The 25,784-nt window shown below is 59.1% G+C and overlaps 1 protein-coding gene across 2 annotated transcripts in view; it reads right to left on the bottom strand.

The window, feature by feature from the left end:
• Positions 1-384: 384 nt before the first annotated feature.
• Positions 385-25,784, bottom strand: part of ARHGAP44 (Rho GTPase activating protein 44) — a 45,925-nt gene continuing 20,525 nt past the window's right edge. The window contains exons 4-21 of one of the 2 annotated variants that reach the window (XM_068169681.1): positions 25,686-25,762; positions 23,481-23,592; positions 21,332-21,408; positions 19,281-19,398; positions 17,709-17,777; positions 17,544-17,625; positions 15,733-15,860; positions 15,540-15,651; positions 14,693-14,774; positions 12,784-12,864; positions 12,354-12,467; positions 11,105-11,196; positions 8,875-9,055; positions 7,480-7,497; positions 5,917-6,138; positions 3,349-3,422; positions 2,958-3,251; positions 385-1,297 (exon numbers count right to left, since the gene is read on the bottom strand). In XM_068169681.1, the coding sequence (XP_068025782.1) occupies positions 1,149-1,297; positions 2,958-3,251; positions 3,349-3,422; positions 5,917-6,138; positions 7,480-7,497; positions 8,875-9,055; positions 11,105-11,196; positions 12,354-12,467; positions 12,784-12,864; positions 14,693-14,774; positions 15,540-15,651; positions 15,733-15,860; positions 17,544-17,625; positions 17,709-17,777; positions 19,281-19,398; positions 21,332-21,408; positions 23,481-23,592; positions 25,686-25,762 (2,082 nt within the window). In that variant the 3' untranslated portion in view covers positions 385-1,148. The remainder of the gene's footprint in view (positions 1,298-2,957; positions 3,252-3,348; positions 3,423-5,916; positions 6,139-7,479; positions 7,498-8,874; positions 9,056-11,104; positions 11,197-12,353; positions 12,468-12,783; positions 12,865-14,692; positions 14,775-15,539; positions 15,652-15,732; positions 15,861-17,543; positions 17,626-17,708; positions 17,778-19,280; positions 19,399-21,331; positions 21,409-23,480; positions 23,593-25,685; positions 25,763-25,784) is intronic. The other variant, XM_068169682.1, reaches the window with a different exon arrangement.

Here is a 25,784-nt window from a genome sequence, read left to right as displayed (position 1 = left end):
AGACTACCTCAAGTCGAGCATGGAAGCATCCCCGATCCAGCCTGGAATCACCTCAAATCCTGACTGGAAACATTTGGTCACAAATCCAGGTGAGGACCACCTCCAGTCCAAGCTGGGATCAAATCCACGATGGCATCCCCCCAAATCCAGCCTGGAACCACCTCAGACCCTGGCTGGAACCATCTCAAATCTGGGCTTAGATCATCCCAAACCCAGGCGGTGACCACCCCAAATCTGGGCTGGGGTGCCCCAAATCCACGAGGGGACCACCCCACTGCTGTCACTGCCCCATCCCACAGGACCACACATCCCACCCCCCACACCTTCCCTCCCCTCCCCCCCCCCCGCCCCCTCCCCGATGCCAGCGGGGCCGGGCAGGTGACAGCAGGTGGCACAGGGATTTATTGATCGCTTTGAGGTGGTGCTGCCCCCACCCCTGGGGGTGCCCACCTGGGGCAAGGGGCGGGGGAGGAGGAGGGGCAAAGCATGGCCGTTCCCATCCTCCCGCTGCACACCAGAGGGAGGTGGGGGAGGTCGGGGGCGGGGGATAAAACAAACCTCGGATACTTTCTCTCCATACAAATATAAACCAATCTGTATCTGCCATAGACATAGAGCTTCCTCTCTGGGGACAGGATAAAAGGTTGTCATCGCATGCACGACCAAAGCCACCACCCCGTGGGGACAGCGGGTGACAAGGGACACCCTCCTGCACCACCCTCCATTCCCCCCCCACCCCCGAGGTTATTGCTGCTCAGGTCCCCGTGTCCTGCTCCGACAAACAAGCGGCAGGGGGTGGGGGTGGGGGGAAGGTAAGAAGCCGAAGGGAGGATGGAGCTCCCTCTGCCAAGCGCCGACGAGGTCCCGGTCACCTGCTTGGTGACAGCCAGCTGAGTGGCACGGAGGTGGCATGGCCCCGTCAGGGTGCTGAGGGGACGCGGGGGGGTGGGGTGTGGGGGTGGAGGGGCGCAGGCACCCCCGGCCGAAAAGGCAAAGTCTGGATAAGGCGAACAAAAAAATGACAGAAAGAAGAGCGACTGCCCCCAAAGCGGGCGCTTTGTCACCCAAAAGGGGCCCTGCCGGTGGCCAGCGGCGGCCGGGGCTGGGCCCGGGGTGTCACTGGGGTGAGCTTGGGGACAGGGACACTGTCATAGGGCTGTGCTCTCCGATTCCTCCTCTTCCTCCTGCCGGGGGGCCGCGCCCGGCCCCGAGAGTCTCTGCGGCGCTTCCGGAGGGTCCCGGCACAGGGAGACGTCCGGGGGGACGTGGAGGGAAGGGACCTCGAAGCGGAGCAGACCTGCGGGAGGGCAGCGCCATGGGGATACCGCCCCGGGGCATCAGGTCACCTCAGCGGGGCTGGCACCGTGTCCGTGCCACCAGCGGGGCTGGCACCAGCGGGCCCTGCTCCGGGCGGCCCCATCCCAGACTGCACCACCAGCCCTGCTGCCCTCACGCTGCCCTGCCCCCCTCACCCGCTGCAGATGCCAACGCTGTGCCCTTTCCCCGGTGTGGGTGAGGTGGCAGAGGGGGCAGCTGGTGTCACCAATGTCCCTTGCTGAGAGGGCAGGAAGCCACCCCCAAAAAAGCAGCTTGGGGAGCCTGTGGTGGGCAGCAGCTCCTGGGGGCACACGGTGGTAGGCTGGCACCCATGCCAGGGTGTGACATCAGGGCAGCACTGTGGTGTGATGTCAGGGCTGCATCCATGCCAGGGTGCGATGCCAGGGCTGTGCCTGTGCTGGGTTGTGATGTCAGGGCTGCACTGGTGCCAGGGTGTGATGTCATGTCAGAGCTGTTCTGGTGCCAGGGTACAATGCCAGGGTGTGATGCCAAGGTGTGATATCAGGGCTGTACCGATGCCAGGGTGCACTGCCAGGGCCGTGGCAATGCTGGGGTGCAACACTGGTGCCAGGCCTGTATCCACACCGGGGTACAGTGCCTGGGTGTGATGTCAGGGCCACACAGGTGCCAGGTGGGTACACCCACGGCAGGGCTGCACCCATGGCAGGGTGCAGTGCCAGGGTGCAGTACTGGGGCTTTGCTGGTGCCAGAGTGCAGCACTACTGGGGCTGCACAGGTGCCAACGTGCAGTGCTGGGGTATGCTGGTGCCAGGTGCAGTGCCAGGGTGTGATGCCAGAGCCATGCTGATGCCAGTGCCATCCCAAAGCAAGGTGCCTGCCCGGGGAAGGCCTGGCCCTGGCTCTGCAGGGTGCCCAGGGCTCATTGCTCCCCTGTGCTGTCCCCCCTCCCAGGCAGGACAGGCAGAAGAAAGGGCACAGCCCTGTGAGACCCCACAGCCTGAGAGCTCCCTACTATGCCCACCCGGTATGTCCCCAAGTGTCCCCAGTGCCACCTGGCACTTCCAAAGCACCACCCTGACTGTGCCCCTCCAACACTGCTGTATGGACACTGGGGAGGGGCCACAACCCCGACAGGGAGCTCAGAACAGCAGGAGAGGGCCCTGGGGACATCACCACCTTCCTGGGGACGGTTCCACCTTGCCAGGGACACTGCCACCTTCCTGGGGACACTGCCACCCTCCTAAGTGCATCACCACCTTCCTCGGTACAGCCCTGCTTGCCAGGGACACTGCCACCTTCCTGAGTGCATGGCCACCCTGCCAGGGACGTCACCACTCCCCTGAGGACAGATGGAACCTTTTCATTTAGGATGTCACCTTCCTGGGGACATCATCCACCTTCCTGGAGAGACAATTCCAGCTTGTCCGGGGGCACTGCCACGCTCCCTGGGGTCCACTGTCACTTCCTCCCGGCTGCTGCCACCTTCCTGGGGACATCGTCACCTCCCTGGGGACAGTTCCACCTCGTCAAGAGCACTGCCACCTCCCCTGGGGGACACTGTCACCTCCTCACGGCTGCTGTCACCTTCCCGTGGCCATTGTGACCCCTCTGGGACCACCGACACCCCCCCTCCCCGGCGCCCTCCCGTGCCCCATTACCTGCCAAGGCTCCGTCCCGGGGCGGCTCCGGGGCCGGGGAGGTCCCGGGGGTGGCCGGGGGGGGCTGGGGAGGAGGGGGCAGCGTCGGGCGGGGTCGCGCCTTGGCCGCGGGGCGAGATTTGGAGGGGGGCACAGCTGCGAGGGGGGGCGGGGGAGGGGGCGGAGGGGGCGGGCAGGGCCCCGGGGAGGCTGCGGCAGGGCCGTACGGGGAGGGGGTGCTGGGAGGGGTCGGGGACAGGCTGGAGGGCGAGGGCTGCGTTCCCCCCGGCAGAATGGGCGCCAGCTTCTTGGCCACTGCGAGAAACAAGTGGGAAAGGGGAGGGGGGGTCAGGGGGAGGGGGCCACAGAGAGGGGACCCTCTCGGCACCCCTCCCCCCGGCCCCGCTCCTACCTTTGCGGGGGGCGTGCGGGCTCTGCTCGGCCGTCGGGGGAGGACCGGGGGAGGGGTCCTTGGGCCGTAAAGTGCTGGCGGCGGAGAGAAAGGGGCGGCGGGGAGGGGAACACACGACACCGGGAAATACAGGGAAAGAAGAAGGAAAAAAGCGAAGGGAAAAGGGAAAAGGGAAAGGGAAAAAGGGGGATGGGGAAAAAAAAAAGGCAAAAAAGAGGAAAAAAAGGGAAAGGATAAAGAGGGGGAGAAGGGAAAGGGGAAAGGATAAAGAGGGGGAGAAGGGAAAGGGGAAAGAATGGGGTGAAGGAAAAATAGAGGGAGAAAATAAAGGGAGAAAAAAGGTAACAAAGGGAAAAAATAGTGGGGAATGAATTAAAATCGAATCATAAAGAAAGAGAGATAAAATGAGGCCAATGAAATTAAAAATAATGATAAAAATCAATTGAAGCAAAATCAAACACTAAATAAATATAACAATAATAGAAGCAAAGGGAAAATTAAACCCAACAAGCAGCAGCAGCAGAAGGCTGGAGGCCAGAGTGCCTCCCACCCCCAGCACCCTCTGCAACCATTATCCCAGGCTCCTGCTCCTCTGCAGGGATGCTGAGCACTCTCTGCTCCCATTATCCCAGGATCCTGCTCCTCTGCAGGGATGCTGAGCACTCTCTGCTCCCATTATCCCAGGCTCCTCTGCAGGGATGCTGAGCACTCTCTGCTCCCATTATCCCAGGATCCTCTGCAGGGATGCTGAGCACTCTCTGCTCCCATTATCCCAGGATCCTGCTCCTCTCAGGGATGCTGAGCTACCTCTGCTCCCATTATCCCAGGCTCCTGCTCCTCTGCAGGGATGCTGAGCTCCCTCTGCTCCCATTATCCCAGGATCCTGCTCCTCTGCAGGGATGCTGAGCACTCTCTGCTCCCATTATCCCAGGCTCCTCTGCAGGGATGCTGAGCTCCCTCTGCTCCCATTATCCCAGGCTCCTCTGCAGGGATGCTGAGCACTCTCTGCTCCCATTATCCCAGGCTCCTGCTCCTCTGCAGGGATGCTGAGCACTCTCTGCTCCCATTATCCCAGGCTCCTCTGCAGGGATGCTGAGCACTCTCTGCTCCCATTATCCCAGGCTCCTCTGCAGGGATGCTGAGCACTCTCTGCTCCCATTATCCCAGGCTCCTGCTCCTCTGCAGGGATGCTGAGCTCCCTCTGCTCCCATTATCCCAGGCTCCTCTGCAGGGATGCTGAGTACTCTCTGCTCCCATTATCCCAGGCTCCTCTGCAGGGATGCTGAGCTCCCTCTGCTCCCATTATCCCAGGCTCCTCTGCAGGGATGCTGAGCTCCCTCTGCTCCCATTATCCCAGGCTCCTGCTCCTCTCAGGGATGCTGAGCACTCTCTGCTCCCATTATCCCAGGCTCCTCTGCAGGGATGCTGAGCTCCCTCTGCTCCCATTATCCCAGGATCCTGCTCCTCTGCAGGGATGCTGAGCTCCCTCTGCTCCCATTGTCCCAGGATCCTGCTCCTCTGCAGGGATGCTGAGCTCCCTCTGCTCCCATTATCCCAGGATCCTGCTCCTCTGCAGGGATGCTGAGCTCCCTCTGCTCCCATTGTCCCAGGCTCCTCTGCAGGGATGCTGAGCTCCCTCTGCTCCCATTATCCCAGGCTCCTGCTCCTCTGCAGGGATGCTGAGCTCCCTCTGCTCCCATTATCCCAGGATCCTGCTCCTCTGCAGGGATGCTGAGCTCCCTCTGCTCCCATTGTCCCAGGCTCCTCTGCAGGGATGCTGAGCTCCCTCTGCTCCCATTATCCCAGGATCCTGCCCCTCTGCAGGGATGCTGAGCACTCTCTGCTCCCATTATCCCAGGCTCCTGCTCCTCTGCAGGGATGCTGAGCACTCTCTGCTCCCATTATCCCAGGCTCCTGCTCCTCTGCAGGGATGCTGAGCACTCTCTGCTCCCATTATCCCAGGCTCCTGCTCCTCTGCAGGGATGCTGAGCTCCCTCTGCTCCCATTGTCCCAGGATCCTGCTCCTCTGCAGGGATGCTGAGCTCCCTCTGCTCCCATTGTCCCAGGATCCTGCTCCTCTGCAGGGATGCTGAGCACTCTCTGCTCCCATTATCCCAGGCTCCTGCTCCTCTGCAGGGATGCTGAGCACTCTCTGCTTCCCAGGGTGAATCATGGAATTGTTAGGGTTGGAAGGGACCTGAAGGCTCAGCCATTCCCAACCCCCCTGCCATGGCCAGGGACACCTCACACTACAGCAGGTTGCTCACAGCCACATCCAGCCTGGCTGCAAACACCTCCAGGCAGGAGGCTTCCACCACCTCCCTGGGCAGCCTGTGCCAGGCTCTCACCACCCTCCTGGGGAACAACTTCTTCCACCCTCAAGGGGAACAACTTCTTCCTCACAGCCAATCTGAATCTCCCCATTTCTAGCTCGGATCCATCCCCCCCAGTCCTGTCACTGCCTGACACCCTCACAAGTCCCTCCCCAGGTTCCCTGTACCCCCAGCCGCAGGACCCCCTCCCCGGGGCGATCCCCCCTCGCTGGTGCCGGTGGTGCCGGTGCCTTACCTTGTCCGCTCGGCTGCTGGGGGGAAGCCGAGGCCGGTGGGCGGAGGGGAAGGGGCGGCCGAGACGTCCGGAGAGTGCTCGGGGATGGGCGAGTGGGGGGCTGCGGGGAGGTCGGCGGGGGGCGGGGGGGGGTGCAGGGCCGGGGGGGTGGAGGAGGCCTTGCGCACGGCCGCGGGGCCCCGACGAGCCACCCACGAGGTGTCCATCACCCTGACGCCCATGCTGGGGGGACACAGAGACAGGAGCTCAGCACCGCCGCCCGGCCCCTCGGCGCGGGGGGAAACTGCTCCCCCAGAGCGCCTCTCCCACCGGGAAGCTGCTGGGAACCAACCCCCAAGGCCGAAGTGGGGGGTGGCTGGGGTACACTTTGTGCCACCCACCCACCTCTTCTGTCCTCAGGGACGAGCAGGCACCCTCCCAGCACCATCCTGGGCGTCAGGAACAATTTCCTCCCCCAAAGGGTTGTCAAACCCCAGGGCGAGCCCTGCAGCCCCCATCCCTGGAGGGGTTTCAGAGCTGTGTAGATGTGGTGCTGGGGGGCAGGGTTTAGTGGTGCCCTGGCAGTGCTGGGGTAATGGTCAGGCTGCCCAGGGAGGTGGTGCAGTCAGTACCCACCCCTGGAGGGGTTTCAGAGCTGTGTAGATGTGGTGCTGAGTGCCAGGGTTTAGTGGTGCCCTGGCACTGCTGGGGTAATGGTCAGGCTGCCCAGGAGGTGGTGCAGTCAATCCCCATCCCTGGAGGGGTTTCAGAGCTGTGTAGATGTGGTGCTGAGTGCCAGGGTTTAGTGGTGCCCTGGCAGTGCTGGGGTAATGGTCAGGCATTGGAACAGGCTGCCCAGGGGGGTCATAGTCTCACAGCATCAGTCAGGGTGGGAAGGGACCACAAGGATCATCCAGTTCCAGCCCCCCTGCCATGGGCAGGGACACCCCACACTAGATCAGGCTGCCCAGAGCCTCATCAAGCCTGGGCTTAAACACCTCCAGGGACAGGGCCTCAACCACCTCCCTGGACAACCCATTCCAGGGCTTCACCACTCTCATGGGGAAGAACTTCCTCCTCCCTTCCAGCCTGAATCTCCCCACCTCCAGCTTCATTCCATTCCCCCTAGTCCTATCACTCCCTGAGATCCTGAGCAGTCCCTCCCCAGCCTTCCTGTAGCCCCCTTCAGATACTGGAAGGCCACAATGAGGTCACCTGGGAGCCTTCTCTTCTGCAGACTGAACAGCCCCAACTCCTTCAGTCTGTCCTCATAGGAGAGGTGGTGGAGACCCTGCCCTGGAGGTGCTCAAGGAATGTGTGGCCATGGCACCTGGGGCCATGGTTCAGTGGCCATGGTGGTGCTGGGTGTTTGGTTGGACTCGATGACCTTCGAGGTGTTTCCCAGCCCAAACAATTCTGGGGTGCTGAGGGAGATGGTTTAGCGGGGGGCTTGGCAGAGGGTTGTTAATGGCTGGCCTTGGTGATCCTGAAGGGCTTTTCCAACCTAGGGGACGGATTCTGGGATCCCAGCACCTTCCCAGGAGCTTCCCAGCAGCTTCCCAGCCCCTCCAGCAGATACAGTACCTTTGGATTTTCCTAAGGCTGCGTGGGCAGAAACACAGGGAGGTTAGTGTGGAGCACCCCAACCTTGGCACAGGAGTTGCAAGGACAAAGGACTCTGAGGGAGGGGACAGGAGGGGACCAGGCTAAGCCAGTGACAAGGAGAGCTCAAGATGGTTTTGGAGTTGGGCAGAAAGCTGGAGATGTTCTTCCAAGAGGAGGAGAGCTCTGGGGGGGTGCTGGTGGAGATGGGGAGAGCACCAAGGAGGTTACTCCCAGATGAGGCTGTAGAGCCCTGCATGTGTCTGGGGAGTTGAGGAAAGCCCTTGGGGGGAAGGTTCTGGAGCGGGGGAGGAATTCAGTGATGAGTGCTGGAGACGAGGAGAGTCTTAAGGACATGTTCTGGAGACTGGGGGAGCCCTGGGGAGGTTCTTTCAGGATGAGGAGCTCTGGGGCCATAGTTTTGGAGATGGGGAGAGCCCTGGGGTTGGATTTTGGAGATGGAGGGAGCCCTGGGGTTGGATTTTGGAGATGGGGAGAGCCCTGGGGGCATTTTTCTGGCAATGGGGAGAGCACTGGGGTTGGATTTTGGAGATGGAGGGAGCCCTGGGGGCACTTTTCTGGCGATGGGGAGAGCCCTGTGGTTGGATTTTGGAGATGGGGAATGCCCTGGGGGCATTTTTCTGGCAATTGGGAGAGCCCTGGGGTTGGATTTTGGAGATGGGGAATGCCCTGGGGGCATTTTTCTGGTGATGGGGAGAGCCCTGGGGACGTTCTTCCAAGATGAGGAGAGCCCTGAGTACGTATTTATGAGAGCTCTGTGGATGTCCTTTGGAGATGAGGAGAGCTTTGGGGATACATTTTAGAGTTGGGGGGAGGCCTGAGGACACACCTTTGGGGTTGGGGGGAGGCCTGAGGACACACCTTTGGGGCTGGGGGGAGGCCTGAGGACACACCTTTGGGGTTGGGGGGAGGCCTGAGGACACACCTTTGGGGCTGGGGGGAGGCCTGAGGACACATCTTTGGGGCTGGGGGGAGGCCTGAGGACACACCTTTGGGGCTGGGGGGAGGCCAGGGGCTGTTTCCTGGAGCTGACCTGTGGCTGTGGTCCCTGCGGTGAGGGGCACGCAGAGGCTGGGGGTGGGGAGCTTTGCTCTGGAGCAGAGCCCACAGCCCTTGAAGACCCCTGAGCCCCTCATCTTGGCACAGCACAGCCCCAGTGCCGCCCCACAGGCCACCCCACTCCCATCTCCAGCCGGCTGGCAGCAGATGTTTATCGCTCTCGGGCTGCCAGCATGGAAAGCTCCCCCCGACCCCCAGCCCACCCAAGCCCCACCAGCTGAGAGTCAGCTCCCCCAGAAGGGTGGAGCAACGCCACCACTGCCCTTTCCCTGACCCCTGGCACCTCACAGGCCCTACCCATCCTTCTTGTAGAACTCCAGCATCATGTTGTCGGTGGCCACGCTGAGCGGCCTCCGGCCCTGGTCGTGCTGCCGGCGCTCCGCGTGGTCCATGTCCGGGGAGGGCATGGAGCTGTAGTTGGCGTTGTGGTTGACGTGCATGGGGCTGCCATAGTTGCCTGTCACGTTGAACTCGATGTCTGAGGGCAAGGAAGGAGAGGGAGGGGGCACACCTTGGTTTGGGTGTCCTCACTCAGGGCTGGGCTGGGGGTATCGCTCAACGGGAGCCGGCAGTGAGCACTTGCAGCCCAGAGAGCCAAGCAGAGCCTGGGCTGCAGCAGAACTGTGGCCAGCAGGGCCAGGGAGGGGATTCTGCCCCTCTGCTCCACTCTGCTGAGACCACAGCTGGAGCTCTGGGGCCAGCTCTGGAGCCTCTGTGCCAGGAAGGATCTGGAGGGGCTGGAAGGTTGGACTTGATGATCTTTGAGGTCTCTTCCAACCTTGGTGATACTGTGAAGGCGTCCAGAGAAGGGCCACAAGGATGAGCAGAGGGCTGGAGCTGCTCTGCTATGGGGTCAGACTGAGGGAGCTGGGGTTGTTCAGTCTGGAGAAGAGAAGGCTCTGAGGTGACCTCATTGTGGCCTTCCAGTATCTGAAGGAGGCTCCAAGGAAGCTGGGGAGGGACTTTTGAGGGTGTCAGGGGGGGATGGAGCAAAACTAGAAATGGGGAGATTCAGATTGGATGTAAGGAAGAAGTTGTTCCCCAGGAGGGTGGTGAGAGCCTGGCACAGGTTGCCCAGGGAGGTGGTGGAAGCCTGGAGGTGTTTGCAGCCAGGCTGGATGTGGCTGTGAGCAACCTGCTGCAGTGTGAGGTGTCCCTGCCCATGGCAGGGGGGTTGGAGCTAGCTGAGCCTTGAGGTCCCTTCCAGCCCTGACAATGCTGTGATTCCATTGGCACTGCAGGAATGCTCAGGGGGGTCCTGGAGCATGGAATCCTCCTGGAGGAACTGATTGGTCACAGGTTGGACAGGCAGAGGCTGGGCTGGGTTAAAACCTGGCTGCTGGGCAGGCCCAAGGAGTGGTGGGGAGTGGAGCTAAGTGCAGCTGGTGGCTGATCATAAGTGGTGTTGCCCAGGGCTCAGTGCTGGGGCTGGTGCCAGTTCTGCTTAACATCATCAATGAGCTGAGGGCACCCTCAGTCAGCTTGCAGATGACACTACGTTGGGTGGCTGTGGTGATCTGCTGGAGGGTAGGAAGGCTCTGCAGAGAGGTCTGGCCAGGCTGGATCCATGGGCTGAGGACAATGGGATGAGGTTCAAGAAAGCCAAGTACTGGATCCTGCTCTTGGGACACAAGAACCCCATGAAGGCTCCAGGCTTGAGGCACAGTGGCTGGAAACTGCCCAGTGGAAAAGGACCTGGGGGTGCTGGTCAAGAGCCAGCTGAAGATGAGCCAGCAGTGCCCAGGTGGTCAAGAAGGCCACCAGCATCCTGGCCTGGATCAGCAGTGGAGTGGCCAGCAGGACTGGAGAAGTGATTGTCCCCCTGCATTGGGCACTGATGAGGTCACACATCAAATCCTGGGTTCAGTTCTGGGCTCCTCACTCCAAGAAGGACATTGAGGAGCTGGAGTGTGTCCAGAGAAGGGCAACAGAGCTGGGAAAGGGTCTGGAGAACAGAGCTGGGGAGGAGCAGCTGAGGGAGCTGGGGGTGGTTAGTGTGGAGAAGAGGAGGCCTGGGGGAGATCTTCTGGCTCTCTACAACTCCCTGAAAGGAGGTTACAGTGAGGTGGGGGTTGGGCTCTTCTCCCTAGTCTCAGGTGATAGAAGAGGAAATGGCAGGAATTGTGCTGGGGGGGTTAGGTTGGAGAGGAGGAAAAATGTCTTTGCTGCAGGAGTGGTCAGGGATTGGCAGAGGCTGCCCAGGGAGGTGGTGGAGTCCCCAGCCCTGGAGGTGTTCCAGAAAGGTGTGGCCATGGCACTGGGGTACATGGTTTAGGGGCCATGGTGGTGTTGATGGCTGGACTGGGTGACCTCAGAGGGCTTTTCCAGCTGGGACAATCCTGTGACTCCATGCAGGGGCTGGGCTGTGCTCACTGCTGGGATGACTCTTGCCAGGCCTCTGCGTGAGGCCTTCTGAAGTCAAAGGGAGCAGAGGGGGCTGGCAAAAATCGATATGGGAGCCCAGCACTCCTTCCCCAGGGAGGTCTGGGAGGTCCCACAAAGCCCAGCCCAGCCCAGCCCAGCCTACCTCCAGGGAAGAACCAGTCTGCGTGCTGGATGAGCGGCTCGATGATGCCCACGATCTGCAGCGACACCGTCGTCATCATCTCCGTCATGTTCCTGCAGGGCAGTGGGCAGCAGTCAGCAGCCCCACCACAGCCTGGCCCTACCCTGCAGACACTCCAGCCCCCACCTCCATGTGCTCCTGGGTGACCTTCTCTAAGTGACCTTGCCTTGGCTCAGCAAGAGGGTCCAGTTCTGGGATTCCCAGTTCCAGAGAGACAGAGAACTGCTGGAGAGAGTCCAGGGGAGGCTGCAAAGCTGCTGAGGGGCCTGGAGCAGCTCTGGGAGGAGCAAAGGTTGAGAGCCCTGGGGCTGAGAGCCTGCAGAAGAGCAGCCCCAGAGGGCAGCTGAGCAATGCTCAGCAAGAGCTAAAGGAGCTGTGGGGGGCAAGAGGCTGGGGCCAGACTCTGCTGAGTGGTGCCCAGGGACAGCACAAGGGGCAGTGGGCACAGACTGGAAGCCAGGAGGTTCCATGTGAGCAGGAGGAGAAAGTTGTTTGTTGTGAGGGTGCTGAAGGCCTGGAGCAGGCTGCCTAGAGGGAATAGAATAGAATAGAATAGAATAGAATAGAATAGAATAGAATAGAATAGAATAGAATAGAATAGAATAGAATAGAATAGAATAGAATAGAATAGAATAGAATAGAATAGAGAGTAGAGTAGAATAGAGTAGGAGTAGAATAGAACAGAGTAGAGTAGAGTAGAGTAGAGTGCAATGGAATGGAATAGAATAGAATAGAATAGAATAGAATAGAATAGAATAGAATAGAGTAGAGTAGAGTAGAGTAGAATAGGAGTAGAATAGAACAGAGTAGAGCAGAGTAGAGTAGAGTAGAGTAGAGTGGAATGGAATGGAATGGAATAGAATAGAATAGACTAGACTAGACTAGAATAGAATAGAGTAGAGTATAGTAGAGTAGAATAGGACTAGAATAGAACAGAGTAGAGTGGAATGGAATGGAATGGAATGGAATGGAATGGAATGGAATGGAATGGAATAGGAGAGGTTTTGGAGTCTCCTCCTGTGGAGACTTTCAAGGCCCATCTGGATGTGTTGCTGTGTGACCTGCTCTGGGTGACCCTTCTTTGGCAGGGATTTTTTTTGGACTGGATGATCTCCAGAGGTTCCTTCCAACCCTTACTGTGATTCCCAGTGGGATTTTGGCCTCAGATCCCTCTTCACCCTCTTCCCCACTTCCCACCTGGACCCCTTACCCATCAGCCTGTGGCCAGAGGAGGTTGGGTCCCAGCACGATGGCCACGTTGCTTGGAGTCATTTTGTTCATGTCCTGGTACTCGGTCAGCTTGGCCAGGAATTTGATCAGGTACCTGGAGAGTGGAGCTGTGCTGAGGTCCCCAGAGCCATGTGCAGATGTGGCACTTGGGGACATTGGTCTGGTGGTCCTGGTGGTGTTGGGTAGAAGGTTGGGCTTGATATCTTAAGAGGTCTTCTCCAACCTTAAAGACTCTATGTTGGGGTATCCAGAGCCGTGCCAGGGTACCGATATGTATGGCTCGATACAGAGCTATGCTGGGGTGCCCAGAGCCATGCTGGGGTATCCAGAGCTGTGCTGGGGGTACCCAGAGCTGTGCTGGGGTATCTGGACCCATCCCCTCCCCAAGGTGCCACCAGCCCCAGGCTCACCTGATGTTGTTGTAGTTGGCTTTGGGCAGCTTCTCGCAGGCGTTCCACAGAGCCTGCAGCCGCTTCTCCTGCTCTGGGATGCTGTGAGGAGGTGGGCAAGAGGGTCAAACCCCATCCCCATGCCACCCCAGGGCTTTCCACCCCACCAGCCCTGCCCTTAGGGTCCCTGTGAGACCCTCAGCACTATGCAAGTAAATAAACTCCCAAACGTTGTCCAACTGAGAAGGAAAGCTCTCGGTGGCAGGCTGGGTGCTGGTCCTCTCCTCACCCCTGTGCAGCCAACCCAAGGTCTGTGTTTTGGGGATGTGCTCTCTCTGGAGAGGGAAATTACTGTCAACAGCCCCCCCCCAGAACAACAGCCCACTCCCTGACCTGCCACCCCTGGGGACTGTCCCCTCTAGTGAGCCACCACCACATCCCTGCCAGGCTCCGGTACTCTCCGAGCGGGTAGGGAACATGGTTCAGACCTACCTTCAGGCACCACCAAGGTGGTTCTCACCCCAAAAGGAGATGCTCCTTCTCCTACCTCACTCTCCCCAACATCTCTCCACCTCAAACATCCCCCATGGTGGACCAGAGCCCCTGGAGCTCTACCTCAGCTGGCCCAACCCCACTGGGTTTGGGGTTCCATGGTGCAGAGCACCCCGGGAACATAGGCAGGAGCTCTCTCAGCCAGCTGGCCAGAAATGGCACCAGCACCCAAGGGCATGCCAAAAGATGCTGGGAGAGCTCAGCCACCTCGACCAGGGTGCTCTGGACCAGGGTGATCCCAGGGCTGAAGGATAATCCCATCAGGGTTAAGAGACAATGAGGTCTGGATGAGGGCACTGAGTCCATCATCAGTCAGTTTGCAGATGACACCAAGCTGGGGGCAGGAGTTGATCTGCTGGAGGGTAGAGAGGCTCTGCAGAGGGACCTGGACAGGCTGGGCAGATGGGCAGAGTCCAAGGGCAGGAGACTGAACACATCCAAGTGCCAGGTTCTGCACATTGGCCACAGCAACCCCATGCAGTGCTACAGGCTGGGGTCAGAGTGGCTGAGAGCAGCCAGGCAGAGAGGGACCTGGGGGTGCTGGTTGATGGTAGGCTGAACATGAGCCTGCAGTGTGCCCAGGTGGCCAAGAAGGCCAATGACATCCTGGCCTGCATCAGGAACAGTGTGGCCAGCAGGAGCAGGGAGGTCATTCTGCCCCTGTACACTGCACTGGTTAGGCCACACCTTGAGTCCTGTGTCCAGTTCTGGGCTCCTCAGTTTAGGAAGGAGGTTGACTTGCTGGAACAAGTCCAGAGAAGAGTAACGAAGTTGGTGAGGGGTTTGGAACACAGCCCTGTGAGGAGAGGCTGAGGGAGCTGGGGTTGCTCAGCCTGGAGAAGAGGAGGCTCAGGGGTGACCTTATCACTCTCTACAACTCCCTGAAGGGAGGTTGTAGACAGGCAGATGATGGTCTCTTCTCCCAGGCAGCCAGCACCAGAACAAGAGGACACAGTCTCAGGCTGTGCCAGGGGAGGTTCAGGTTGGATGTTAGGAAGAAGTTCTACACAGAGACAGTGATTGCCCATTGGAATGTGCTGCCTGGGGAGGTGGTGGAGTCACCATCACTGGAGGTGTTCAAGAGGAGACTTGATGGGGTGCTTGGTGCCATGGGTTAGCTGTTTGGGTGGGTTGGATTGGTTGATGGGTTGGACACGATGATCTTGAAGGTCTCTTCCAACCTGGTCTGGTTTATTCTATTCTATTCTAAATAAACTCTCACTGCTCAGGGAGCATCACAGGAACCCAGCTCTGAGAGCCCAGAGGAAACACCTCAAATGCCACCTCAGAAATAACTTGTGGCCCCCAAACCATTCCTGGGGACCCGAGATAGCACCACCTGTGTGGTGGTGGAGGGAGGGCAGAGCCCCAGACTCACTTGGAGGCCTGGATCCACTCCTCGTACAGCTCGAACGTCATCAGGGGCTCCGGCAGCTCTCGCAGGTAGGACTTGAGGGCTCCTGTGGCACACAGGGGACATGGGGCTTGGCACTGCAGGTGGCACCAGCCCATGGGCACCAACTGGTTTCCCTCCTTGACCTTTAGACTGCCAACCTTTCCCACAGCACCTGTGGCAGTCGTAGGCTGTGCTGGGGGGGGGAATTTCAACCCACCACAGCAACTGTTAGTCCCTCTCGCTTGGTGCACCCCATAGCATCCCCTGACCACCAGACAGTCACAGAATGGTCCAGCCTGGAAGGCACCTCCAAAGGTCATCCAGTCCAACTTCCCCACAGTCAGCAGGGACATCCCCAACTGGATCAGGTTGCCCAGAGTCCTCTGCAGCCTCACCTTGAGTATCTCCAGGGAAGGGACCTCAACCACCTCCCTGGGCAACCTGTGCCAGTGTTCCACCACCCTCATGGTGCAGAACTTGGTCCTAACATCCAATCTAAATCTGCTCTGCTCTAGTTTGAAGCCATTGCCCCTGGTCCTGTCCCTGCAGGCCTTTGCAAACTGTCTCTAATCATGCTTCCTGTAGCCCCCTTCAGGTACTGGAATGCTGCTATTAGGTCTCCCTGGAGCCTTCTCCTCTCCAGGCTGAACACCCCCAGCTCCCTCAGCCTGTCCTTGTAGCAGAGCTGCTCCACCCCCCTGATCATTTTCATAGCCTTCCTCTGGACCCACTCCACCAGGTCCACCTCCTCCTTGCCACCCTCAGGGTGCCCACAGTGGGATGGACCACCCCCCAGAGCCCCAAGCCCCCCAGCCCCAGGTGCCTCTACCTGCTATGGCATGAGGGTCAGCAGAGTACTCCTGCACGTCCACCACGCAGCAGTCCAGGGCAGCCTTCAGCTTCTTCAGCTTGGAGGCGGAGGGAGCCACGCGGAACAGACCCTTCACAGAGGCCACAGGAGGCTGTCAGGCAACCTCTGGGGCTGGGGAGGTGCCCAGAGCCTCTGCAGGGGCAGGACCCACCTCCTCCTGCATGCCGCACTCCAGCAGCATGGTGACGCAGGCCTCCACGGGGAAGGCGATCTCCCGCCCGCTGACCGCCAGGTGCTCCTCCAGGGGCTTCCCAAAGGAGGGCTTCTCCACCCACGCCTCTGGGGTGGGCAGAGAGGGTGAGAGGAGGGGGAGCACACTCACAGAATCACAGCATCAACCAGGCTGGAAGAGAGCCTCCAAGGTCATCAAGTCCAACCGACCACCCAACCCCATCCGATCAGCCAGACCCTGGCACTGAGTGCCTCATCCAGGCTTTGCTTAAACACCTCCAGGGATGCCAGCCCCACCACCCCCCTGGGCAGCACATCCCAATGGGCAATTAGTCTTTCTGGGAAGAACTTCTTTCTAACATCCAGCCTAAACTTCCCCCTGGCACGGCTTGAGACTGTGTCCTCTTGTTCTGGTGCTGGGTGCCTGGGAGAAGAGACCAACCCCCACCTGGCTACAACCTCCCTTCAGGGAGTTGTAGAGAGCAAGAAGGTCTCCCCTGAGCCTCCTCTTCTCCAGGCTAAGCAACCCCAGCTCCCTCAGCCTCTCCTCACAGGGCTGTGCTCCAGACCCCTCCCCAGCCTCATTGCCCTTCTCTGGACACCTTCAAGTCTCTCAATGTCCTTCTTAAACTGAGGAGCCCAGAACTGGACACAGGACTCAAGGTGTGGCCTAACCAGTGCTGAGTACAGGGGCACAATGACTTCCCTGCTCCTGCTGGGATGGGGATCAGGATGGGAATGAGATGGAGATGGGATGGGGATGGGATAGTGATAAGGATGGGGATGGGATGGTGATGAGGATGGGGATGGGATGGGATGAGATGGGTATGGGATGGAGATGGTATGGGGATGGGATAGTGATGGGATAGTGATGAGAATGGGGATGGGATGGTGATAAAGATGGGGATGGGATGGTGATGAAGATGGGGATGGGATGAGGATGAGGATTGGATGGGACAGGGATGAGGATGGGAATGGGACAGGGGATGGAATGGAGATGGGATGGGTATGAGGATGGGATGGGGATGGGAATGAGGATGGGGGTGGGATGGGAATGAGGATGGGGATGGGATGGGGATGAGGATGGGGATGGGATGGAGATGGGATGGGGATGGGATGGGGATGAGGATGGGGATGGGATGGGTATGAGGTTGGGAAGGGGATGGGGATGAGGATGGGAAGGGGATGGGGATGAGGATGGGGATGGGATGGGGATGAGGATGGGGATGGGATGGAGATAGGATGGAGATGGGATGGGGATGGGATGGGGATGAGGATGGGGATGGGATGGAGATAGGATGGAGATGGGATGGGGATGAGGATGGGATGGGGATGAGGATGGGATGGGGATGAGGATGGGGATGGGATGGGTATGAGGATGGGAAGGGGACGGGGATGAGGATGGGAAGGGGATGGGGATGAGGATGGAGATGGGATGGGTATGAGGTTGGGAAGGGGATGGGGATGAGGATGGGAAGGGGATGGGTATGAGGATGGGAAGGGGATGGGGATGAGGATGGGGATGGGATGGGTATGAGGTTGGGAAGGGGATGGGGATGAGGATGGGAAGGGGATGGGGATGGGATGCTCTTCCCAGCGCCAGGGCAGTGGGATGCAGTGGGATGCAGTGGGATGGGCACGGGGAGGCTGCTCAGCCACACACCCAGCACCACATCACTGGGTCACAGCGGGGCTGGCTCGTTGCTGTGGCAAAGCCCCAGATGGCTCTGGTGTGGCAGAGGGGCTCTCAGTGTCACAGGCAGGAGTGGGAGAGTCCCCTGGGACACTTACCCTGCTGGGCTTTGATTTGGGGCAGGACGTTCTGCAGGAGGGCTAAGGACTTCCGATGGTACTCTGCCTGCACCTCGATCAGCTGTGGGGACAGAGAGCACCACTGCCACCCCCTGCCTGCCAGGCACAGGGCTGGAGGAGCCCTGGGGGACCAGTGGCACTTACAGTTTGGAAATAGTTTGCATAGTCTACTTCTTTGGCCACGAAATTGTACATGTCAGCAGAGAGCTGATCCTGCAGAGAGCAGAGGATTAGTCACTGTCCCACTCCTGGAATCCCACAGGCCCAGCGGGGTAGGGCTGGAAGGGAGCTCTGGAGATCACCCAGTCCAAACCCCTGCTCAAGCAGGACACCCACAGCAGCTTGCCCAGCAGCACAGTGCCCAGCTGGGCTTGGAAGCTCTCCACACCAGGAGACTCCACAACCTCTCTGGGCAGCCTGCTCCAGGCCTCCAGCACCCTCACAACAAACAACTTTCTCCTCCTGCTCAGACGGAACCTCCTGGCTTCCAGTCTGTGCCCACTGCCCCTTGTGCTGTCCCTGGGCACCACTGAGCAGAGCCTGGCCCCAGCCTCTTGCTCCCCACCCTTTAACCCTTGCTGAGCATTGCTTAGATCCCTTCTGGGGCTGCTCCAGGCTCTCAGCCCCAGGCTGGGTCCCATGGGAACAGGATGGTCTCTGGCTCCAGTGGGACGTGGAGGATGGGGACAGGAACCAGGGCTGTCCTGCTTGGCTGGGGAGCATCATCCACACTTGGTAGCCCTGGTGCAGTGTTTCTCGCTTGAGGGGGACACCTTCAGCCCCTGTCAAGCCCCAGCAGTGGCCAGTGGTGATGGTGAGAGGGTCAGAGGAGGATTGGTCATGGGCAGTGAGTTAATAAGAGGATGAAGAATGGGGTAAGGTCATGGAATTGTTTGGGTTGGAGAAGACCTCTCAGATCATCCAGTACAATCATCAGCACCACCATGGCCACTAAACCATGGCCCTGAGTGCCATGGCCACACCTTTCTGGAACACCTCCAGGGGTGGGGACTCCACCACCTCCCTGGGCAGCCTCTGCCAATCCCTGACCACTCCTGCAGCAAAGACATTTTTCCTCCTCTCCAACCTAACCCTCCCCTGGCATAATTCCAGACCATTTCCTCTCTTATCACCTGAGACTAGGGAGCAGAGCCCAACCCCCACCTCACTGCAACCTCCTTTCAGGGAGTTGTAGAGAGCCAGAAGATCTCCCCCTGGCCTCCTCCACACTAAACACTCCCCAGTTCCCTGAGTTGCTTCTCCCCAGCCCTGTTCTCCAGACCCTTCCCCAGCTTTGCTGCCCTTCTCTGGACACACTCCAGCTCCTCAATGTCCTTCTTGAAGTGAGGAGCCCAGAACTGAACCCAGGATTTGATGTGTGACCTCATCACAATTTCAGGGCCATTTCCTCTCCTTCTATCACCTGTGACTAGGGAGAAGAGACCAAGCCCCAGCTGTGTCCCTCAGGGAGCTGTAGAGAGCAATGAGGTCTCCCTTCAGCTTCCTCTTATCCACACCAAACCCCCCCAGCTCCCTCAGCTGCTCCTCCCCAGCCCTGTTCTCCAGACCCTTCCCCAGCTTTGCTGCCCTTCTCTGGACACACTCCAGCTCCTCAGTGTGCATCTTGGAGTGAAGGGCCCCAAAGCTGAAGCCAGGATTGAAGGTGCAGTCCTCCCAGCCCAGGCAGGAAGCAGTCCCCCAGGCCCCTGCAGGTACCCTGCAGATCTCCACTCTGTTGGCTGCCTCCTCCATCTCCTCCCTGAGCGCGTCGGCTTTGGCCCCCGAGGGCTGCAGGTTGCTGGCCAGGCTCGAGGACTTTGCAGACTGCTGCCACCTGAGCAGAGAGGACAGAGATGTCATGGCAGGAATGGGCACCAGTGGCTCCCAACACACTTGGAGGGCAGCCTTGGCCAAGTCTATCGTGGTCCCAAGGCACCATGGAAATAGCCCCAAGCCAGGCTGGGATGGAGGATCTATTCCCAACCCCAAAGATCTTCAGTGTCCCTAAGCAGGCTCCACTTAAGGGATTATTTTCAGGAGAGAATGAGTCTCACCCAGCTGGGAGGAGTGAGGAAGGTGATGGGAGAGCCCAGATATGATGCTGGGGACTATGGAGACCTCCCAGACTTCCCCCAGGGGATACCAAGATGTGTGGGGCTCGGCCAACACAACAGCCCCAGACAAACCCAAAGCACAGCCTGGGGGGGGTCACATAATAGAGTTAGGGAGATGGGAAAATAGAATGGGATGGAATGGAATGGAATGGAATGGAACGGAACGGAACGGAACGGAACAGAACAGAATAGAATAGAATAGAATAGAATAGAATAGAATAGAATAGAATAGAATAGAATAGACCAGGTTGGAAAAGACCTCAGAGATCATCAAGTCCAACCTATCACCCAACACCATCTGATCAACTAAACCATGGCACCAAGTGCCTCATCCAGGCTCTTTCTAAACACCTCCAGGGATGGGGACTCCACCACCTCCCTGGGCAGCACATCCCAATGGCCAATCTCTCTTGCTGGGAAGAACTTCTTCCTAACATCCAGCCTCAACCTCCCCTGGCACAGCTTGAGACTGTGTCCTCTTGTTCTGGTGCTGGTTGCTTGGGAGAAGAGACCAACCCCCACCTGGCTACAACCTCCCTTCAGGGAGTTGGAGAGAGCAAGAAGGTCTCCCCTGAGCCTCCTCTTCTCCAGGCTAAGCAACCCCAGCTCCCTCAGCCTCTCCTCACAGGGCTGTGCTCCTGCTGGCCACACTGTTCCAGATGCAGGCCAGGATGCCATTGGCCTTCTTGGCCACCTGGGCACACTGCAGGCTCATGTTCAGCCTGTCATCGACCAGCACCCCCAGGTCCCTCTCTGCCTGGCTGCTCTCAGCCACTCTGACCCCAGCCTGTAGCACTGCCTGGGGTTGCTGTGGCCAATGTGCAGCACCTGGCACTTGGATGTGTTCAATCTCCTGCCCTTGGACTCTGCCCATGTGTCCAGCCTGGCAAGGTCCCTCTGCAGAGCCTCTCTACCCTCCAGCAGATCAACTCCTGCCCCCAGCTTGCTGTCACCTGCACATTGGCTGATGATGGACTCAATGCCCTCATCCAGATCATCAATAAAGATATTGAACAGGCTGGGGCCCAGCACTGATCCCTGGGGCACACCACTGGTGCCTGGCTGCCAGCTGGCTGTGGCACCATTCACCACCACTCTCTGGGCTCAGCCTCCAGCCAGTTCCTAACCCAGCTCAGAGAGCTGCTGTCCAAGCCAGGGGCTGACAGCTTGCCCAGCAGTTTGCTGTGGGGGATGGTGGCAAAGGCCTTGCTGAAGCCCAGGCAGACCACATCCACAGCCTGCCCCACATCCACCAGGCAGTCACCTGGGCACAGGAGATCAGGTTGGTCAGGCAGGACCTGCCCTTCCTGAACCCATGCTGGCTGGGCCTGAGCCCTTGGCCATCCTGTAAGTGCTGTGTGATCCCAAAGGACATCCCAGCACTACTCTCCAGCAGCAGGAGAACCTGGCACTGAGGTCTTTGCCATCATGTAGGAACTCCCAGGGCAGGGAAGAGGGATCCATGGGTTCTGCAGAGGAGCAGGAATCTTTGGCTCATTGCAGAGTTTGACTCCATGGCACCATGGGGACACAGCCAAATTGTGCAGGGGGAGCTCCAAAGGGTACCAGAGCTGCAGGATGTGCCCTCCTTGGTGCTCCCCATGGCTTGGGCACCTTTCTTCTGCACAGAGCAGCTTTGCAGCTGCTTCCTACCTTGTCCTGGAGGAGTCCATGTCCAGCACCAGCTTCGCCAAGTGTTTCCTCTGCTTCTGGATATTTGGGATCTCCACCTGCAGGAAAGGGGAAATTCCACCCAGGAAGGGCAGGAGATGAACATCCCCAGGGAGCTGGGTGGGGTGGCTCACACCTGACTGCAAGGCTGGGGTTTGGGGCTAGGTAAGGATGCTGGGAAGGAACTTCAAGAAAGGCTGGGAGTGCCAGGATGAGAGGCAATGGAGAGAAGCTGGGAGGGGGCAGACTGAGACTGGAGATGAGGAAGAAATTCTTTCCAGTGAGGGTGGGGAGACACTGGCACAGGCTGCCCAGGGAGGCTGTGGATGTCCCCTCCCTGGAGGTGTTCAAGGCCAGGCTGGATGAGGCCTTGAGCAGCCTGGGCTGGTGGAGGTGTCCCTGCCCATGGCAGGGGGTTGGAACTGGATGAGCTTTAAGGTCCATTCCAAGCCTAACCACTCTGTGACTCTGTGATGCAGCTCCTTGTTGAAACATCAGCAGGGACATGGCACAGCTCATCCCTCCTCTGTGTCCCCATCTGGGCTGTGCCACCTCCTTGCAAGCCCCCATGACAGACAGCACATCCTGGAGAGGAGCATCCTTAGGGGATCCAAGCTCCCTGCACTGGGGAGCTGGATGGAGGCAGGAGAAGGGCTGTGGGGGAGGGCAGTGCAAAGCCTCCCACACATGGGCAGCTGCTCACCAAGGTGAATCTCTGGTGAGGCTCCACTCACCCCCCCAGCAACACCAGCAGTGCCATAAAGCTCCTGATGATTCTGCTGGGGAAGGTAAAACCAGAACCAAGCTCACTGTGCAGGATGGAAAAGGGAGGGGGGTTGGAGGGGCAGGGAACCAGTGGGTAAAATTTGCATCAGAGGGGAAATAGAGGAAAGAAATCTGCATGTTCTGGGTGGGAAGGGAGCTCTCAAGTCCATCCAGGCCAACCCCTGCAGCCAGCAGGGACAGCTGCAGCTACAGCAGGATGCTCACAGCCCCAGACAACCTGAGCTGCAATGGTGCCAGCCAGGGGGCAGCTCCCACCCCCCTGGGCAGCCTGGGGTAGGCTCTCACCACCCTCAGGGTAAAGAATTTTCCCTCAGGCTTGTTTTGGATGTGAGTCCCTGGAATGATGACACCCAGCCCAGTGACCCCCAACCTGGTGACCCCCAACCCAATGACCCCCAACTCAGTGATCTCCGTCCCAGTGACACTCATCCCAGTGACGTCCAACCCAGTGATCCCCAACCCAGTAACCCCCAACCCAGTGGTCCCCAACCCAGTGATCCCCAACTCAGTGACCACCATCCCACAGTGATCCCCAACTCAGTGACCCCCATCCCAATGACACCCAACCTGGTGACCCCCAACCCAGTGACACCCAACCTGGTGACCCCCAACCCAATGACCCCCAACCCAGTGATCCCCAACTCAGTGATCTCCATCCCAGTGACACTCATCCCAGTGACATCCAACCCAGTGATCCCCAACCCAGTAACCCCCATCCCAGTGACCCCCAACCCAGTAACCCCCATCCCAGTGACCCCCAACCCAGTGATCCCCAACCCAGTGACCCCCAACCCAGTGATCCCCAACCCAGTGATCCCCAACTCAGTGACCCCCATCCCAACGACACCCAACCCAGTGATCCCCAACCCAGTAACCCCCAACCCAGTGACCCCCAACCCAGTAACCCCCATCCCAGTGACCCCCAACCCAGTGATCCCCAACCCAGTGATCCCCAACTCAGTGACCCCCATCCCAATGACACCCAACCTGGTGACCCCCAACCCAATTACCCCCAACCCAGTGATCCCCAACCCGGTGACACCCAACCTGGTGACCCCCAACCCAATGACCCCCAACCCAGTAATCCCCAACTCAGTGATCTCCATCCCAGTGACACTCATCCCAGTGACATCCAACCCAGTGATCCCCAACCCAGTGGTCCCCAACCCAGTGACCCCCATCCCACTGACACCCAACCCAGTAACCCCCATCCCAGTAACCCCCATCCCAGTGACCCCCAACCCAGTGATCCCCAACCCAGTGGTCCCCAACCCAGTGCCCCCCAGCCTGCTGAGACCCCACCCCAGTGCCACCCAAGCCAGCTGTGCCCCTGTCCCGTGCCCACCTCAGCCAGCACAAAGAGAGGTTCGATCACATCCCTCTCCACCTGCAGCTCGAAGTGGATCAGCTCCTGAGCCAGTTTGTCCTCTGCCTCCCCACACAGCCTCAGCATCTTCCTGCAAGGACACCAGGCAGGGCTGGGCACCGTGGGGCAGCACTGAGGAACCATCCTGCACCCATGAGGTTGGGTGATGAGCACCCAGAATCCTTGAGCAGGCCTTGGTGGTGGTGCAGAGCAGCCCTTGCATGGCAGAGGGGTGGTGGAAGGAGGGGGCTGGGAGCACCCCAGGTGTTGGGAAAATCTCCTTCCCTAACTCCTGTGCTAACTGGAGTCTGGAGTTGTGTGGACTGCCTTAAGGGAGATCTGTTTTCATCTACAGCCTTCTAGTTGACATTGGATACTGCAGGGCTGGAGGACTTCAGCTCATCACAAGGAGGAGAAGAATAAAGGGAAGAAGGAATAAAGGAATAAAGAAGAATAAAGGAAAGGAGGGATAAAGGGAAGGAGGAATAAAGGAATCAAGGGAAGAAGGAATAAAGGAGTCAAGGAGAAGAATCAAGGAAACTCCACAGGAGCACCCAACCCCTCCAAAAGTGCTGTGCCCCTCCCCTGCTCTCCAGCATCATGGACAAGAAGCTGCAGCAACTCTCAACAGTTGCATCCCAGGAGCATCCCCATGCCCTGACTGCCTCCCAGCATCCCATCTGCATCCCAGCATCCTGGCCACACCCTGGCATCCCAGCAGCATCCTAGCAACCCTGCAGCATCCTAGCAGCACCTCAGCATCCCAGCAGCAGCTCAGCATCCCAGCAGCAATCCTGTAATCCAGGCCACATCCCAGCATCCTGGCAGCATCCCTGCATCCCAGCCACACCCTGGCATCCCAGCAGCATCCTAGCAACCCAGCAGCATCCTAGCAGCACCTCAGCATCCCAGCAGCAATCCTGTAATCCAGGCCACATCCCAGCATCCTGGCAGCATCCCTGCATGCTGGCTCTATCCTGGCACCCCAGTAGCAGCTCAGCATCCTAGCAGCATGCTGGCAGCATCCCTGCATCCCAGCCACATCCTGGCATCCCAGTAGCATCTTTCCAACCTGGCCACATCCCAGCGTCCTAACAGCATCCTGACAGCATCCTGACAGCATCCTGACAGCATCCCAGAGTCCCAGCAGCATCCCAGCAGCATCCTGGATCAACACTGCATCCCAGCAGCATCCCTATTCCCAGCAGCACCCTGGCTACATCCCAGCAGCATCCTGGATCAACACTGCATCCCAGCAGCATCCCTATTCCCAGCAGTACCCTGCCTACATCCCAGCATCATCCTGGCATCAACACTGCATCCCAGCAGCATCCCTGAATCCTGGAAGCATCCCTGCATCTTGACAGCATCCTGGCATCCCAGCTGTATCCTGGCATCCCAGCAGCATCCCTGAATCCTGGCAGCATCCCTGCATCTTGACAACATCCTGGCATCCCAGCTCTATCCTGGCATCCCAGCAGCATCCCTGAATCCTGGCAGCATCCCTGCATCCTGAAAACATCCTGGCATCCCAGCAGCAACACTGCATCCCAGCAACACACCAGAATCCTGGCAGCATCCCTGCATCCTTTCAGAATCCTGGTATCCCAGCAGCATCTCAGCATAAACACTGCATCCCAGCAACATTCCTGCATCCTGGAAGCATCCTGGAATCCCAGCAGCAGCCCAGCAGCATCCCTGCATCCCAGCAGCATCTTGGCATCCCAGCAGCATCCCAGCAGCATCCCTGCATGCTGGCAGCATCCTGGCATCCCAGCAGCATCCCAGCAGCATCCCTGCATGCTGGCAGCATCCTGGCATCCCAGCAGCATCCCTGCATCCTGACAGCATCCTGGCATCCCAGCAGCATCCCAGCAGCATCCCTGCATGCTGGCAGCATCCTGGCATCCCAGCAGCATCCCTGCATGCTGGCAGTATCCTGGCATCCCAGCAGCATCCCTGCATCCTGACAGCATCCTGGCATCCCAGCAGCATCCCAGCAGCATCCCTGCATCCTGGCATCCCAGCAGCATCCCTGCATGCTGGCATCCCAGCAGCATCCCTGCATCCTGGCATCCCAGAAGCATCCCAGCAGCATCCCTGCATCCTGGCATCCCAGCAGCATCCCTGCATGCTGGCAGCATCCTGGCATCCCAGCAGCAGCCCAGCCCAGCTGTGGCTTACCCCAGCAGGGAGTCCTCGCCCAGCACGGCCGATCCCTCCATCAGGCACTGTGCCAGCGTGGTCAGGGGCAGCTTCTTCTGCAAAGAGAGGGTAGCGTGT

Source organism: Melanerpes formicivorus, unplaced genomic scaffold (genome assembly GCF_026170545.1).
Source record: "Melanerpes formicivorus ecotype bairdi unplaced genomic scaffold, bMelFor1.0.p_v2 SCAF_211, whole genome shotgun sequence".
In the NCBI taxonomy this organism is placed as follows: domain Eukaryota; kingdom Metazoa; phylum Chordata; class Aves; order Piciformes; family Picidae; genus Melanerpes; species Melanerpes formicivorus.
This window is presented reverse-complemented; position numbering and strand designations above follow the sequence as displayed.